We start from the raw sequence: 16208 nt of genomic DNA on the forward strand, positions 1-16208 counted from the left end.
CTAATGTATTAGACATTTCATAATTATAAAAAGCACTTTTGTAACATCTCAGACGCAAGACTCGGGGGAGGGGAGGGGAGGGGTATAAGACACCCATCCAAGACCAACAAAGACCAAAGATAGACACTAAACAACGCCAGCCTGCTTCTCCTCATCATTCCGCAGAGCCAACTGCGCCAACCTCTTAGCCCTCTTCCCCTCCAACTTCTTCTTGTCCTCCTGCATGCGCGAGATCAGCGTACTCCGCTCCCGGATCTTATGCCCATACTTGTAAAACACAAACGGAATCGGCACAATCACGACCTCCAACAGACCCAGCAACGTGCCGGCCCAATTCGGCCCCAGACTGGCATACATAGACGTGCCCGCCAGCGGGAGCACACCGCCCAGGATACTCCGAATAACAGAGTTGCCCGCCAACGCAGACGCGGCATACATGCCGTAACTGCCAGTCAGGTAATTAGAAGCGTAGATGAAGACGCCGGTGTTGCCCGCGCCAAAGGGGATGCCCGCGAGCAAGGGTGCGATCCAGGGAATCGAGGCGGGCGAACAGGTCCAGGCGAACCAGAGCTCGCCGATGGGGATGAGCACGGCGCACATGCAGATGAAGGAGACCATGGCTTCTGGGGCGGGTTTGCCGGTTTCCGGGTCGATGGCGTGGCTGTTGATGAGGCGGCGGATTAGGGGCTCGCAGGCGATTGTGAGGACGACGCCGATTCCGATTCCTACAAAGGCGAGGCCTGATAGGCCTAGGTCCCAGCCGCGGATTTCTTGGAAGACGATTGGGTAGGCTACGAAGCAGAGGTAGAGGATTCCGTAGATGATTGCGATGTAGATGTTCCAGAAGATGCTGGGCCTTGTTAGGGTTGGTTCTGGTGGGTGGAGGTTTGGGCAGGGGAGCTTTAGTTAGGGCTTACCAGATTGGTTCGGTGACAGCCATTACGAATGGACGGCTGAGGTTCAGCTTGAGGATCTCGTATAAGGTTGCCTTTTGATCGTAGCGGGACCACCAGCGGTTTTCACCGCTCTCTTTGCGGAGTCGGGCTGCTTTCTTTTGGAGAAGGGTTGGTGCGTATGTTTCTTTGAGGAGGATAGCAAATAATAATGCGACGGCGGATAGGATGAGCGCAATCCAGTTCATCCATCTCCAGCCAAGATATTGGGTGACGAATCCTCCGATTACAGGGCCGAGGACTGGTCTCTGTTAGAAATGGTTTGGCTTGATACACTGGGGAGTATAGGGACGACAAACCTGGTCCATTCAATGGGCCAAGACTCCAGATGGAGATGGCCAGCGCGCGGTGCTCATCATCTACCAGGTCAGCGACCATACCAGGCGCAGTGGAGATCATGACACTGCCGAAGAAAGCACCAATGAAACGAACGACAATCAAGGTTGTTACGGATTTGGCGAGAGCACAGGGAATGATCAAGACAGTGAAGACAAATAGACAGATCACGCAGACGGGTTTACGTCCATACACTTCACTGAGCGGAGCCATAAACATCGATCCCATGGCCAGGCCGATGAGATAGAATGTCAATCCGAGAGTCACAATGGTTTCAGATGAGCCGAATTCCTCGCCAATCAGAGTGATGCCCGAAGTATAAGAAGTTGAATATAATACGCTGCCAGGATGATCAGTTTGATGTACTACCAATATACCATTGAAAACTTACACGGTGAGAGTGTTCCATGCGAGAAAGAATATGCCCATGGCCTTGTAGCCCATCTTCCAGTTCTTGGGGTTCTCGGGGTCATCTTCGCCCTCCCAGTCCACCTCATAGTTAGGGTCGGCAGTGGCATTGGTCGCGATGGTGGTCACTCGCTCCGACAGGGACATATGTGAAGTTCGCGAAGCGCGAGCCGTCAATGTCTTTCCCAGGGCATCGTGGTCATCATGTGTTTCTACCGAGGAGATAGACTCGCCGATAGAATCGGTCTCGGCATTCTGGGACCGTTTCTCGGCTTCCGAATTGGGATTTTGAGGCATCCCGAGAAGCTTTGACAATCGAAGGTTCGGGACGGGCGCCTTTACAAAAAAGTATAGAAAAGAGAAATAAAAAGCTAAGACCCGAGAGCGGAATTAGAGAAAGAGCAGTCCGATTTACATAAGTAAGACGGAATAACTTAGTTAGTTAGTTATCAAACAGCTGGGAAAATTTCCAAGCAGTGGGGCCCAGGCAGTGATAAGCATCTTGTCATGAACTAGAAACCGAGGACGGAATGAAAGAGAGCCAAGAGCTACTCGACTGTATTGACAGGCATCAAATGGCGCCATCGAGGCATTGCCCTCCTATCAACGTGAGAATATAACATGGAGACTTCCCCATGGGACCAAGATCTCCTGTACAGTAAGGAAATGTTTCAACTCTCTGGATCTACTGTATCAGGCTGGAAGTGGACTCGGGCAGCTTAGCGTGCCGGTTTGCCGAATACAGTGAATGTCTCCATCTGTGATGGGTCTCGAGACCGGGGTAATATTGGGGGTTGACACATGCTGTCTGTTGCCTATTGCCTGCTGCATGTTGCATGTTGCATGGTCCATGGTCCATGTTCCAAGTCCATATCCATGTCAATTGCATACACACACAACATCTACCCAAATGGCGGCAGAGAATATATCCCGCGAACTTGAAAGTGGGACCGAGCCAAATTCGACCTGAAACTCAAAGTCCAATTCAAAAAGGGGCGAAAAGGCGGAATGTTCCGCTCTTGTCTAGTTGCATCTATAAGGTTAGAACCCGATTCACGTTTGCCCTGACTGTTTCCACCGTCACCTCAATATTCAGGTGCACAACACTTCTGTTTCCTCACCGGGCCTGGAATGGCTCGCTGAACAAACGATCCCGTGTGATGAGGTCAGGATGCTCGCTTGGAGCAACGGGAGGGTCTCAGGTCGCTCGTTTAAAATAACCGAGATCTAAGCGACCTGCCATTTTCAATCAGATCGGATGTCAAATAAAGGAAGAAATGGAACAAATGCATGATAATTGAACGGCAAGATTTTCATCGGACCGGGTCTGCAACCATCGGAGCTTCTTTTTAGCCATTTACGCCGCAATCCCCCGCTCCTGTAAACCTCTTTAAGATCTCCAAGACGTCCTTGCTCAAGAGTCTGCAGAAGCCTCAGCTATGTTGTTACTGATAGGCATTTTGACGCTGGGCGTCCTGTACATGTGGCGGATCAACTGTGCCATGAAGGCAGTACCGGAGGAAGCTCGACGAATATCACCAAATCGTTGGACTGTCGAGGAAATCAAAGCAGCCTACAAAAAGAATCTGGAAACCCCCATCGATATGACCAAGCACTTGCCACCGAAACAGTCTCGCCGATACGTGATCGTCGGCGGAACAGGTATGCCATCTGCAAAACTCCCCATGTCCACCACCACACGAGAGACAGACTAACAAGGTGATAGGCCTCGTTGGAGCATGGATTGCCAACCATCTCCTAGCCCGCGGTGAAGACCCCAAAGCTATACGTGTGCTAGACATAGTCCCCCCTGCCAAGGAACTTCTCGACCAAGGCGTAGGCTACACAAAAGTCGACATCACCGACTTACTCGCAGTGGACACGGCCTTTGAAGAACCATGGCCAGCCAGAGCTGCTAATCTCCCTCTAACAATTTACCACACAGCAGCCGTGATTCGACCATCGGATCGCCTGCAGAGCATGCTCTCGCTATGCAGTAAAGTCAACATCGACGGCACGCGCAATGTCCTGAGCGCAGCAAAGAAAGCAGGCGCCTCGTGCTTCATCTGGACATCCTCTGGCTCCATCGGCATCCATCGACCAAACTTCTGGATCAAGCCATGGGCCACTGAGCCCACGCGTGTGGTGCAAGTCCTCGGCGACGAACGCAAGCTACCCAAGACACACGGTGAATTCTTCGGAAACTACGCCGCATCCAAGGCCGAGGCAGAGCGTATCGTTCGAACCGCCGATGACCCAGAGAACAACTTCCGAACGGGATGTATCCGTCCAGTCAATGGAATCTATGGCACAGGCGGCGAGAACAGCATGGCCATCACAGACATCTACCTCCGCAACGGCGGCAGTCCAACGTAAGTCAACCTACCAATGACAGAACCAACCCGGACCCCAATCAAAGAAAACAAAAATGAAAGAAGAAAAAGAATAGAATAACACAAAAACCAAATAGCTGGGCAGCCCCCGTCCTCCAAAGCTTCGTCCACGCCGAAAACGTCTCTCTAGCCCATCTTCTCTACGAACAACGCCTCATCGAACAGAGCAACCCAAGCAACACAAACCCCAAAACAAGCGGCCAAGCATACGCAGTGACAGACCCCAACCCAGCAATTTCCTTCGGCGATCTGTACAAGCTACTAACAACCGTATCCTCAACCCCGGTCTCCTTCCCGGAGCTACAACCCGCGCCGTTCCTCCTGCTCGCCTACATCGTCGAGGCATATGCATTCCTGCGGTACAACTACCTGCAGTGGCTGTTACCTGCGCTCCCCAAGGACCTTGAGCAGATCCAGCCGGCGCTGTTTGGAATTTTGAATATCCATGTCTTTGGGGACGATTGTAGGGCGAGGTTGGGGCCTGAAGAGGGGGGGTTGGGGTATCGGCCTGTTATTTCGACGCTGGATGGGATGTGTCGGAGGCTTGTTGAGTGGAATTTGAGGGCTGGGACGGAGGGGGTTAGGGTTAAGGGGGTTGTGCAGAGATTTAGGGTTGAGGTTGTGGAGGAGGGGGTGGATGTTAATGTTGTTGCGCCGGTGAAGGTGTAGGGTCATTAGATCTTGGAATTATGCGGCACGGTGTGGAATTGAATTTCGAATACGTGGCTGTTGAATTGGCTTCGTAGCTTAGGGTTGACTACACAGTAGGACTGAGAAAGAGGGGTTTGGTGCTATGAGTGAAGACCATCCAGAGATGTGTTGTTCATTGGATGTTATGCTGTAGCTGGTGCTGACCTGCAGTACCCGGATATTATGGGGGATTTCCTCCTCCAATTCTCACCCCGATGTAGGGAGTATGTTGGAGCGGCTGGTGTTGGTGTTTTGAGACCAGAGATGGGTGTAGTTTGAGGTTGTTGCTTGCTGGAGGTAATGGCTTCAACAGGAGAACACCCATTCCCGGGACCAGAGCGTGGAGTCACAGCGTTGGAAGATAGAGATGGTCTCGGCACAAAAGCAAACGTTCAAATCGCGAGACATTGACCAACGAAAGCGTGTCCACAGAGGATCCAACCGCAGGGAAGACACAGTCAAACGCATCGTCTCATCGTCGAACATGCAAGTATCCCACTAGCACGCAGGCCGTGCAACCACCAACTTGCCATACCCAACACGAAGCCGCCAATTCAGCTCAGATAAGCTTTCACCCTCAAAGGTAATTCAGACCGAATGAAGATCTAGACTCTTAACGCGCCTGTTGCTGTGCAACCTGTCTACGATGCTCAAGAATCTGCATGCGCAGACCCTCCGACGCAACCTCAACATCAAGGATAGCACCGACGCCCCGCTTCCACGTCTCCTCCAGGCTAACCAATTCACCCTGACTGGCCTCCTGCGCGATCTTCCTCTGCTTGTTGGTTTCTTCAGCAGCCTCCTTCGTTTCCGCCAGCTCTTTCTCCAGCTGGCCAAGGATTTCCTCCAGCTGTGAATTGCCAATCAACCACGCATTCTTGCCGTGCTCCTCGAGCAGCGCCAGGTTCTCGTGGCGCTTGGCGAGGTGCGAGCTTGAGGCGTATGCTTTTTGCAGAGTCTGGCGCCATTCTTCTAGGTTGGGCGCATCGGTGTCTGAGGCGCGAGTCGGGGCTTCTGGTGCTTCGTAGCGCGAGAGGTCGATCCCGCCTGTGATTGGTGTGCCTTGTGCTTTGCGCGCGAGCTCTTGTTGCATGAATTCACTGAATTTGGGCTCGGGGGCTTCTGGAATCCATGGATGGATTGTCGTAGCGTGTTCTGGGGACAGCTCTGCATTGATGAGCTGCTGGGCTCGTGCTTGCGCGGAGGCTGAGGGCGCCGCGTCGACGTCTAGTTGGTATGTTAGGACGATTGGGTTCAATTGCAGTGAGAAATGGGTAATAGGTGGAACTTACAGGGGAGCGAGTCGTGAGATTCGGTGATGAGAGGCATTTTGTGTAATATGCTGGTCAAGATCGAGAATGTCGCAGTCGATTATCTTTGGATGCTTCAGGGCGGTCAGTGCGTTCTTACTAAGCAGACCATGTGACCCAGAAGTATACAGCAGAAATAATTAAGTAAAGTTACAAACTGTCATGTATGATGTACAGTTCATATTATTGAAGATATTTGTGTCCATTCCTTTTAGATGATCCTAGATACATTCGAGCTATGAAGCCAGCGGGGGATACAGGATTTCAGCATCAACACGAAACATCGCCAGAGGGCCTCAAGGCTGCCACTACATACAGAAGCGCCCGACCTCGGTTTCCATACCGCGAACATAGAGATGCTCTTTCAAACCCTAATCACATAATCTATTGTGCTAGATATAGTTACTCCCGTACTTTGGATCATGCTTCAAGTTCGGAACGGTAAAATTTAAACTGATGAGCGACTAAGTTGCTTTGTTCTTTGGGGGGCTTAAATCAATAATATCCTATATCTGACCCTCGCTCTACCCAGCTGTTAGTGAATTATCGCGGAATGACCGTGGGCAAGAATGCTAGACAAATCGAGTCTTTAGAGAGTTCCGACCATCTGACCCAGTCGTTTGGCCTACTAAATCTTGCTTTAAGCTAGTGACAGACAATAATTATAGAATACATCTCGCTCTCACGTTAGTATTCATATGAAGCTATGTAGGTCTCATTTTCATAAATAGGGTTGAAAATGCGCTGCAAATTGAGAATATTTTATGCTAATCACCGCCGGTAAACGGTAAACTCTAGAAATAGAAACCCAAGGTAGGCAGCCAAGAGCACTACACCAGCATTCCTCCCTATTCCCAAAAATATGACTGCACAAAACAGCAGAGAGGACACCCACACTGCCACTAGCTCAAAAAGCACAAACTTATCCGCCTCTTGCACCTGGTGCCCCGCCACCGCAACGACACCAACACAGAGTGTTAGTAGGAAAATATTGCTTCCTGCCGTCGTCGCAGCCATAATGCCGCTGTGGCCGCGGGAACCACTGAGGATTGCAACTAGTTTCTCTGGGAGAGTAGTGGCAAAAGAGACAACCGTTAGACCGAAGACGGTTCCTGAGAAATGCAGGGAGTCGGCGAGGGTGACAGCACTATGGGAGAGGATATATCCTGATGAAGAAAGCGAGATAAATCCGAGAATAAGTTGGAAAATGTGGTAAGTAAGGCTTCTGTTTCGTCGGCTCCCTTTGTCTGTTGATGTCGGCGTATGCTCATTCTCAACCAGGGGGAATTCTCGGAAATAGTGGTATGATTGACGGATTCGCCGTCGTCACTATCGCTGTATTCCCGGTCGCTGTCACTGTCGGATATCTCTGGGGGCGAGGCTATACCTTTATAGATAGCATAGATGATAGAAACGACATAGAGCGCGAAAATGGCAATCAAAACCCCACCGACAATCCGGTTCAATTGTTTAAAGAATGCCAACACCACGAAGAGTGTCGTAACCAGAAACAGCAGGGCCGAGTATAATTTTGCACTGCGGCCAAACTCCAGACCGTGGGGATGAAAGAGTAGCCCCAAAGAAAAGGCGCCGAGGATGTTGGAGATAGTCGAACCCATGACGTTCCCAAGGGCTAGGGGACTGCGATGTTGCAGGATTGCGGCAACCACTACGGCAAGCTAATGAGGGAATTAGCCACAGTGAGTAGTGAATCGGATTGCAGTGAGTTGCACACCTCTTCCCATTCAGCGCCAGCTGTCAGGAGGGCAATGACAGTTTGCGAGATGCCTAGACGCCGGCCGACTACGACGGTATGGTCGATAAACTTGTCTGCGCCATAGTCAAGTACAAACACGCCTGCAATCAAAGTGGCAACATTGAACCACAAGGCATCCCAATCCATTATTGTCTCTGAGCCTATTTCATATATGTCGGCGGTAATGGAATATGGACAGGGTTAGCTAGTATGAGTCGAACCATTGATGGTCTTGAAAATCGATTTCGCCTGTCCCCGATCGCCTTCCACAATAATCGGTTAATTCTCGAAAACGCACCTAATCAGTTTCAAGATACGACTTGGCATTGTCGAAGCATTTCACGGAGGTGATTCTGACATTAAGGGTTTGATATAGGTTAGGCATCGTCATCCGAGGGTCAAAAAAGCCCATTAGTCATCGTATCTGCCGACCGTAGGAGTCTACTACAGTACTGTACTGTAGACTGTAGTAACCCCTGCTATCCAATAAGAATTGAAGCTACAGCATGATGACAAGCAAGGGTGGAGATCCCGAAACTAAACCTTACTGTTGAGACTTGCCTCCCATCTTGACCCCAGATGGACCAGCAAGATGCAGAAGGGAGAAGTTGACACTTTGCCCTTCTAATTCTAGGCCTTTGTATGGGTCACAATCTATAAAAAGGAAGGTATTATTACTGATATGTACGGAACGTATTATTTGCCTGTATCATGCGACTAGGGTTTGAAAGAGCATCTCTATGTTTGCGGCATGGAAACCGATGTCGGGCGCTTCTGTAACCCGTTCTGATTGCCCAATTGCTTTCAAGCTCAACTTAACATCTCTCAGACCCTCAACTGGTGTATTCAACATGCAAGCATTACGGGCACATCTCATCTTCCGTGCGGGGGACAGCTGAAAGTCTAATCCCGTTTGGGATTCGGAATGCAGAAGGACGAGGAAGTAACTATCACACATTGTATAAGCGATGTCACCTTCTGCAGGGTCTACTAGAACAGAGCTTACCTCTTTTGCCAAGCTTGTATGCTGATCCAAGCTTGGCTTGCGGGCAAACTCTCCGTGACGTGCTTCTATAAGGCTCGAGTGTCTTCCTGTCTCTGTAGAGAGGCAAAGTGACCGAGGACGCTCTATGTGTTAAGACCACAGTCTTTTATAACTATCCAGTATATTGGAAACCACTCAACATGGCCAACGTTCGATTCGGCGTTATCTTCGCGGCGGTGACGCTCGCGGCGCTGGTGTGTTTACAGCTAGTTGCGGTGTTCAAGCATGCCGAACAAACACTCTCGCCTCATTTGACCAGAAATCTAAATCAGTGGAAAAGTAGGTCGAGGGAAGCTGTCGACGACGGGTCATTTTTGGTAGGAGCTGGCAAGGCAGATGTAACAGGGTACGACCACTCTGTTTATTCCGCACACACTAACTTTGCTAACATCAATCAGACCCGTAGTGGAAGTCGACTTCAATGGATATGCTAGTCTAGACCAGCTCGGCACTGGCCTGAAGCAGAGACTATATGCTCGCACCTTCATTTTTGCAGACCCTAACAAACCAGAAGATACATTCGTGTACGTCGTCCTCGACACACTCGCCGGTGACACGGCCGTACGACATGGAGTCCTGCAGGGCCTCGCCGCGCTCGGTACTGATTATGCACGGTATGGCGAACAAAACGTCGCATTGACTGGGACGCATTCGCACTCCGGGCCTGGGGCGTGGATGAATTACCTTCTCCCTCAGATTCCAACCCGAGGCTTTGACAAGCAGAGTTACCAGGCTATTGTCGATGGGACTATTCTCTCTATCAAGCGTGCCCATGAGAGCTTGACACCGGGGCGGCTGTCTTTTGGGTCGATTGATTTGGAGGACGCCAATACCAACCGCAGTCCTTACTCGTACGACCACAACCCCGAAGAGGAAAAAGCAAGATACTCAGCCAATGTGGATAAGACTTTGACTCTTCTTCGATTTGACCGGGAATCTGATAATAAAACGACAGCTGTATTAACTTGGTTTCCCGTCCATGGTACATCTATGTATAACAACAACACCCTGGTGACTGGCGACAACAAGGGTGTTGCAGCCTATCTATTCGAGCGGAGCATAGCCAACGATGTGAGATTTGCCGATGATGCTGTTGTTGGATTCTCTCAAGCCAATGTTGGAGATACAAGCCCTAATATTCTGGGTGCTTGGTGTGAGGACGGCTCGAATGAGATGTGCCGGTACTCTGACAGCACCTGTGGCGGAGAAAATGAACCATGTCACGGTCGAGGACCTTTCTTCCGCGAAAAGGATAACGGTGCAAAAAGCTGCTTTGAAATTGGACGCCGCCAATATTCAGCAGCAAAGAATCTTTGGGAACAGATGAATACCAATGCTATTAAGCTCACTGGAAGCTCTGCTGTCAGGTCTTTCCATGTGTATCAGGATATGAATGGTTACACTTTCCAGTCACCGTTCAACTCGAGTATTTTGAAGACCTGTCCTGCAGCTTTGGGATATTCGTTTGCTGCTGGAACTACGGACGGGCCAGGAGCCTTTGACTTTACACAAAACGCAACTGGTCCGGCTGCAAGCAATCCTTTGTGGCAAGTCGCGCGGGCATTCATTCACCAACCGACGGAAGAACAGCAGAAATGTCAAGGTGCCAAGGATGTGCTTTTGGATGTCGGCACTCTTACAGAGCCGTATGCTTGGGCAGCAGATATTGTTGACATTCAACTGTTGCGAGTCGGCCAGCTATTCATCATTATTTCTACCAGCGAAGCTACCACCATGTCTGGCCGACGCTGGAAGGAGGCGATAGCCAAAGAAGCCAGAGAAAAACTCTCCGTTTCAGATCCTCAAGTGGTGCTAGGAGCCCCGTCAAATAGCTATGCACACTATGTGGCAACGGAGGAAGAGTACAGTGTCCAGCGCTACGAGGGCGCGTCCACGCTCTTCGGTCCAAACACCCTGGCAGCATACATCAACCTGACTCTAACCTACCTGCCGTACTTGGATAAGCCATCAGTTGCTTTAACCCTCCCGGACATTCAGCCTGGACCCAATCCACCAGTCAATACCAATCACTCATTGAGCTTCATCGCGGGGGTGGTGTACGACGGTGCACCATTCGGGAAATCCTTCGGAGACGTGCTTTCGAACCCGGGGAGTGGACCCTCTGGCCCTGGTAAAATTGTCAATACGACCTTCGTGGGCGCCAACCCGAGGAACAATTTGCGCCAGGAATCGACCTACGCAGCAATCGAAAGAAAGAACAATTCCGGTGACTGGGAGGTGGTGCGCAATGACCGCGACTGGAACCTGGTGTTTCTTTGGACTCGGACAAATAGCTTGCTTGGCTACAGTGAAGTGACTATTCAGTGGCAGATTGAGGATGATTATTACAGTGTTGGCGACCCAACTCCCCTGCACGATGGGACCTATCGTATGCACTATTATGGGGACTCAAAGAATGCCTTCGGCCAGATTTCGTCATTTGAGGGCATTGGCGGGGCATTTGCCGTACAGACTTCAACCTGAGCTATTCTTATTCGTCTGCAGATATTGAGTTGGGATGGCGCATGCAATGACACTATATCCTTAATTTCTGAAGCCTGTCGGAACAATGTCAAAACTACCAATTACGCGCCCATGCTGCTCAACATTTGAGACAAATCAATAAACAAACTTCAACTCCTCTGCTTAGGTTGAAATTAAAATAAAAGGCGCTGCGCCTACAGCGGGCCAATCACCACCCGCCATCGACCCCGGCGCGTACTGCAACGTCTCTTTGAACTATTTCAAGTGAAACGTCCCACAAAGAGCCCCTTGCAATGGCGGCCTCTGAAGATGCTAATGCTCTTATACTTGCAACAATGAGCCGCTGACAGGAGCTCCAGGCCTAGCCCAACTCGGCTCTTGGTCTGCAGATATACATGCTGGGATCCTCGACAGCGCGTCTTTCAAAGAAAATTGTATCTCTTTCCTGACATTAGAGTGCCTCACAGTCGCCTCATTCTTTTGTTTTCCTTTCCTCCTGATCGCTCTGATCAAGCCATTCTTTCATCTGCAAGCCATCAGAACGCCTTCAATTGCCCAGAACTAGAACGGGAATTTTCTTTCTTCTTTGGCCATGCTTTTTTCTGCGTACGATTACCGCGGCATTGAATCTCTTTCTTATATCTCTGTCTGAAATATCTTCTTTCCCTGCCGCCCACGCTCTCTAAAGTCTCACCCTGTCGATCGTTCCCACCCTCGCTGTTTCTTGTCAGGATGCTCCGCGCTCAGTTCTTTATGCTATTCGCTCTTTTAGCGTGCGCTGTTTCGGCCGGTCCGATATCTCGCTGGCGACTTTCTGAAAATCCTGCCCCTGCTGTTACTGAATCGACTCGCTTGCCGACTTCTTCGCCCAAAGATCTGTCTCGTCGTGATGAGAACGAGACCCATATTGGATTGACCGTCATTCCGGTTGGAAGTCCAACGCCGCTGCCATCTGATTCGGTTCCTACCTCATCGGCCACTGTCTCTACCTCTGTTTTGTCGAGCAGGTCGGAGCTTACGACCTATAGTTGGCAGCAGCCGTTTACGGTTGATGATCCGAATTTCACTGGAGATCCTGTGTCTGTATCATCCAGTACTTCGAAGTCGTCTGTGACACATGCACCTACTACAACGCATGCACCTACTACAACGCATGCACTTACTACAACGCATGTCCCAAGTACATCCTCGATCAAGAGCAGCAGTAGCAGTGTTAATCCCGATGACGTGGATGTCATAACATATCTCCATATGACTATATCCTCCTCAGCCACTCCGACCTCTTCGTCGTCCAAGACTTCCACGTCCAAGCCACCAACCACCACAAGCCATTCAACCTCAAAGTCTTCCTCTTCAACTTCTTTTTGGGAAACGCAAACAGCCCATGTAATTATCTATGTTAGTGACAAAGGGATTTCTGCCTCGACTAAGACAATTCCTCCTGTTCGTTTGACAACTTCATCTGTTGAACACACGAGTACATCTTCACACACGACAACTTCCACCAAGCCTACAACTAGCTCTACTCATATACCAACTACGTCTTCAAAACCGACTACATCTTTAGCACTAGTAGTCCCACCGACGACTACATCTTTACCGCTAGCAGTCCCAACAACAACGACATCTTTACCACCAGCAGTCCCACCAACGACTACATCTTTACTGCCAGCAGTCCCAACAACAACGACATCAATCCCAGCGGTTCCACCCGCAGTCATATCCATACAACCTGCCGGTGCATCTATCTCGTCAACATCCACTGCTATTCCACCTGCAGTTATATCTATACAGCCAGCCGGCGCATCTCTGTCATCAACAACGACATCCCTTCCACCTATCTTGGAAGCAAGCTCTATCAGTTCAATCAACCAAGTCGCCACGTCTATTCCGCAGACAACATCCCTTGTTCCCGAGCCCGTCACAGTCCTCGCAACCAAGACAGAAACCGTGCACATAACGGTCTGGTCGGCCACCAGTTCCTCCGCCGCGCCATCTGTGACAAGTTCTTCGAGTGAACCGAGCACGATCCACGTGCTCGCAACAGCAACAGAAACATTTGTTCTGACGATTTATCCAGCTACATCTTCTCTAAGTGTGGCATTATCTGCGTCAAGTACTTCAACTACTTCAACTACTTCGACTACTGCAACTACTGCAACTACTTCAACTACTGCAACTACTTCAACTTCTTCAACTACTGCAACTACTTCTAGTCACACAGATACTGTTCCACCAGTAGCTATACTGGCAACGGCATCATCCACTTCAACCACATCGAGCGAGAAAAGCGCCAGTATACCAGCAGCGGCACAAACAGCAAACACAGCAGGAGCTGCTGCTGCTGCCACAACAACCACTCAGGCCACTGTAACTGCCGTAGCAGCGGTAACTGAATCTGCTGCCCCTGTACCTACGGCCACGGGCACGACAACATCGGGATCAGAGCAAGGCTTGCTCAGTGTCATTCCAGTGACGCCGGCTGGCTTTATCTATATCACTGACACGGTGACCAAGGTTATTACAGACAAGGTCACCGAGACTGTTACTGCTAGTGCAACTGTCACCGTTACGAGGGATGTATAGTTGGCTTGGACCTCTGATGTGCAGTTTTTCTTGTTCTAATGGAGGCAATTTGTCACATTGATTTCAGCCTGTGAATCATGAAGTTTAGCTATAATGTCAGCTTGTTTACAATAATATGTGGTATGATAGATTGATCATTTATTTTGCATACCTCCAACAATACTCCCAACGTGATGTGCTGTCCTTGCAGTCTATAGTCAAACCACCTTCGACCTCCATCAAGAGACCCTATATATAAGATCTCCACAGGATCAACAGCGACAGTTTCAAACATAACCAAGCTCGAATCATTTGTCGGTCTGCGTTCCACACGTCATACCATCAATTGCATCTCCTTGGCATACAGCCTCAATAGTAAGACAAGTAGGAGCCTAAGCCCACTTTCCTACCTCCCCCATCTCTACAGTATAAATACGACCTCTGCAATCCCCAATCCTCAATCCCAATCCCAACCTCAATCCAAAATGTCCTTCCACCAAACCTGCCAAAACGTCCGCATTGAGTTCAACGGCGACTCAATCTACCTTCACTGCGACGCCCGCGATGAGCACGGTGGCTTCCGACCTACATCTCTGCGCCTCGATGACTTTATCGGCAACGAAGACGGTAAGTCTACTTCCCTCACCCTTTCAGATCCCACAGTACCGTCTCTTTTTTTTAAAAAAAAAAAATAACAATAAAAAAACACCCACTAACAAACCTCCAAGGCTGGTTCATGTGGGATGGCGTCAATGCCGGCCGGAGTGCGCGGAGCGTTGCGCTCGATGGCTCGGTTTTGACCGCTGAGCTACCTATGAGAAATGGAGGACACAGGGAAAGACAGGGGATCAACCTGAATGACCGGATCAGCAATGAGAATGGACGGTTGGTGTATCGGCGCTGTAAGTCTCGTGTTTTTTTCACCGGGAGTGTGGCTAATTTGGGGGTTTTTAACTGTAGGAACTCCAATGGCTTGCATCTGGCGGTCAAAACATGCTGTAACGTGAATATGTTTGCAAGTTTTGTACAGTGTACTGTGACTTGACTGTTGAGTGAATTGCGTGGGGATAATTGATTCTGTATTTTGTTCAATGAGAGTTTTAGTAAATGTTCAATTGGTTTGTTCTCTCTTCGTGTTTAAGTTACTGTATGTCTCCAAGGCTGTACTGTAGATTTCACCACAATAAACACGCCCTCAACTGTACAGACAAATCTTGACCCACAATACCCATTTTTCCTCCTGCATCAAGTAGAGCACTGCCTAGCGTGTGATTCGCACAGGGACCTGAAATGGCAGCCTAAAGCTGCAATATAAAGCAGGGCGTCGATAGTCTAAACCGGGCTCACATTGTTCCTAAAATAAGCTAACGTTAACTTCAGCCTCACACTTGCATATACTGTACCCTACAGAGACAGCCACATATTAACTTTGTGAATGATCACATTTGCAGATACAGTATTTCATAGAGAATACTGTTCTAAATACGATATTGTTCAGCGAAATCGAAATTCCCCTGACGGCGAGGGATCCACTCCGTCGAAACTCGGTGTGAAAGTGGGAAACTGGACGACCCACTGTGGGAACTCACGGAGAAGGTGGCGAGATATTCCTTCACCGATAGCTGTGCCGTGTTGGATGCCTGGGGTTACAGTACAAGACCAGGGAGTAGATAACTTAGCCGATATGTGTGGTTTAGTGAAGGCTTGAGGTTGAGGCTGAGGAATTCAGCCTCATACCCTATCTGGCTACTCTTGTGATCTTGAGATCTATAAGAGTAGCTTCTTAGTGTCAGGTATGTGTAGTTTGAACCAAATCTAACTCTCAAGGATGAGTATATGCAGCTCAATGGCCCAGCCTGTCATCCAACGAGCAGAATTACATAGATCAAGGAATTTCAGAGGCAAAGATTATGAATTTTCTGTGTACTTGGCTTAGGGGTGAACCCCTAAATCCAATGGTAATGCTATTAGGTATGACCTTAATTTATAAAAAAAGTGCTATGTTTGTCACCCGAACTATCCAGCTGTGCTCCCACGGGAATTCACCATGATCTCTTATACCAAGGATCACAAGGAACAGATTTCAAGAAAGAAAAACAGTACGAGTCTGATAAGACCAAGCACTATCATGCCAAAGTCGGAATCTGAAAATAATAATACAAGAGTACATAGTCCGAAAAGAAAGGCTAACACGGTAATATCCAAAAAAGACCGCAAACCAGCAATCGATGCACGAACCAAACCCGAGATTGGCACGAACGATCCCCA

The 16208-nt window shown here is 49.4% G+C and overlaps 7 protein-coding genes across 7 annotated transcripts; 3 read left to right on the top strand and 4 right to left on the bottom strand.

The window, feature by feature from the left end:
• Positions 1-126: 126 nt before the first annotated feature.
• On the bottom strand, positions 127-1994 carry N7511_009867 (MFS transporter; the record flags this gene model as incomplete). The annotated part of the gene is made up of 4 exons (XM_057132244.1): positions 127-850; positions 918-1194; positions 1253-1629; positions 1681-1994. 4 exons carry the CDS (start codon positions 1992-1994, stop codon positions 127-129), a joined length of 1692 nt encoding a protein of 563 aa, XP_056980232.1.
• Positions 1995-3136: 1142 nt separating this feature from the next.
• Positions 3137-4759, top strand: N7511_009868 (putative 3-beta hydroxysteroid dehydrogenase/isomerase family protein; the record flags this gene model as incomplete). The annotated part of the gene is made up of 3 exons (XM_057132245.1): positions 3137-3359; positions 3424-4069; positions 4168-4759. 3 exons carry the CDS (start codon positions 3137-3139, stop codon positions 4757-4759), a joined length of 1461 nt encoding a protein of 486 aa, XP_056980233.1.
• Positions 4760-5393: 634 nt separating this feature from the next.
• On the bottom strand, positions 5394-6109 carry N7511_009869 (pre-mRNA-splicing factor SPF27 family protein; the record flags this gene model as incomplete). The annotated part of the gene is made up of 2 exons (XM_057132246.1): positions 5394-6007; positions 6073-6109. The coding sequence occupies 2 exons, from the start codon at positions 6107-6109 to the stop codon at positions 5394-5396; spliced, it is 651 nt and encodes a 216-aa protein (XP_056980234.1).
• Positions 6110-6861: 752 nt separating this feature from the next.
• On the bottom strand, positions 6862-7993 carry N7511_009870 (sodium:calcium antiporter; the record flags this gene model as incomplete). The annotated part of the gene is made up of 3 exons (XM_057132247.1): positions 6862-7337; positions 7421-7769; positions 7826-7993. The coding sequence occupies 3 exons, from the start codon at positions 7991-7993 to the stop codon at positions 6862-6864; spliced, it is 993 nt and encodes a 330-aa protein (XP_056980235.1).
• Positions 7994-9031: 1038 nt separating this feature from the next.
• N7511_009871 (neutral/alkaline ceramidase) lies at positions 9032-11375 on the top strand (the record flags this gene model as incomplete). Its single annotated transcript, XM_057132248.1, has 2 exons — positions 9032-9237; positions 9290-11375. The coding sequence occupies 2 exons, from the start codon at positions 9032-9034 to the stop codon at positions 11373-11375; spliced, it is 2292 nt and encodes a 763-aa protein (XP_056980236.1).
• A 743-nt stretch (positions 11376-12118) lies between these two features.
• N7511_009872 (uncharacterized protein) lies at positions 12119-13843 on the bottom strand (the record flags this gene model as incomplete). Its single annotated transcript, XM_057132249.1, has 5 exons — positions 12119-12397; positions 12539-12735; positions 12910-13439; positions 13694-13743; positions 13793-13843. 5 exons carry the CDS (start codon positions 13841-13843, stop codon positions 12119-12121), a joined length of 1107 nt encoding a protein of 368 aa, XP_056980237.1.
• A 582-nt stretch (positions 13844-14425) lies between these two features.
• N7511_009873 (CVNH domain-containing protein) lies at positions 14426-14996 on the top strand (the record flags this gene model as incomplete). Its single annotated transcript, XM_057132250.1, has 3 exons — positions 14426-14567; positions 14669-14842; positions 14971-14996. The coding sequence occupies 3 exons, from the start codon at positions 14426-14428 to the stop codon at positions 14994-14996; spliced, it is 342 nt and encodes a 113-aa protein (XP_056980238.1).
• Positions 14997-16208: the final 1212 nt, after the last annotated feature.

Source organism: Penicillium nucicola (genome assembly GCF_028828085.1).
Source record: "Penicillium nucicola strain IBT 29836 chromosome Unknown utg000010l, whole genome shotgun sequence".
Taxonomy (NCBI): domain Eukaryota; kingdom Fungi; phylum Ascomycota; class Eurotiomycetes; order Eurotiales; family Aspergillaceae; genus Penicillium; species Penicillium nucicola.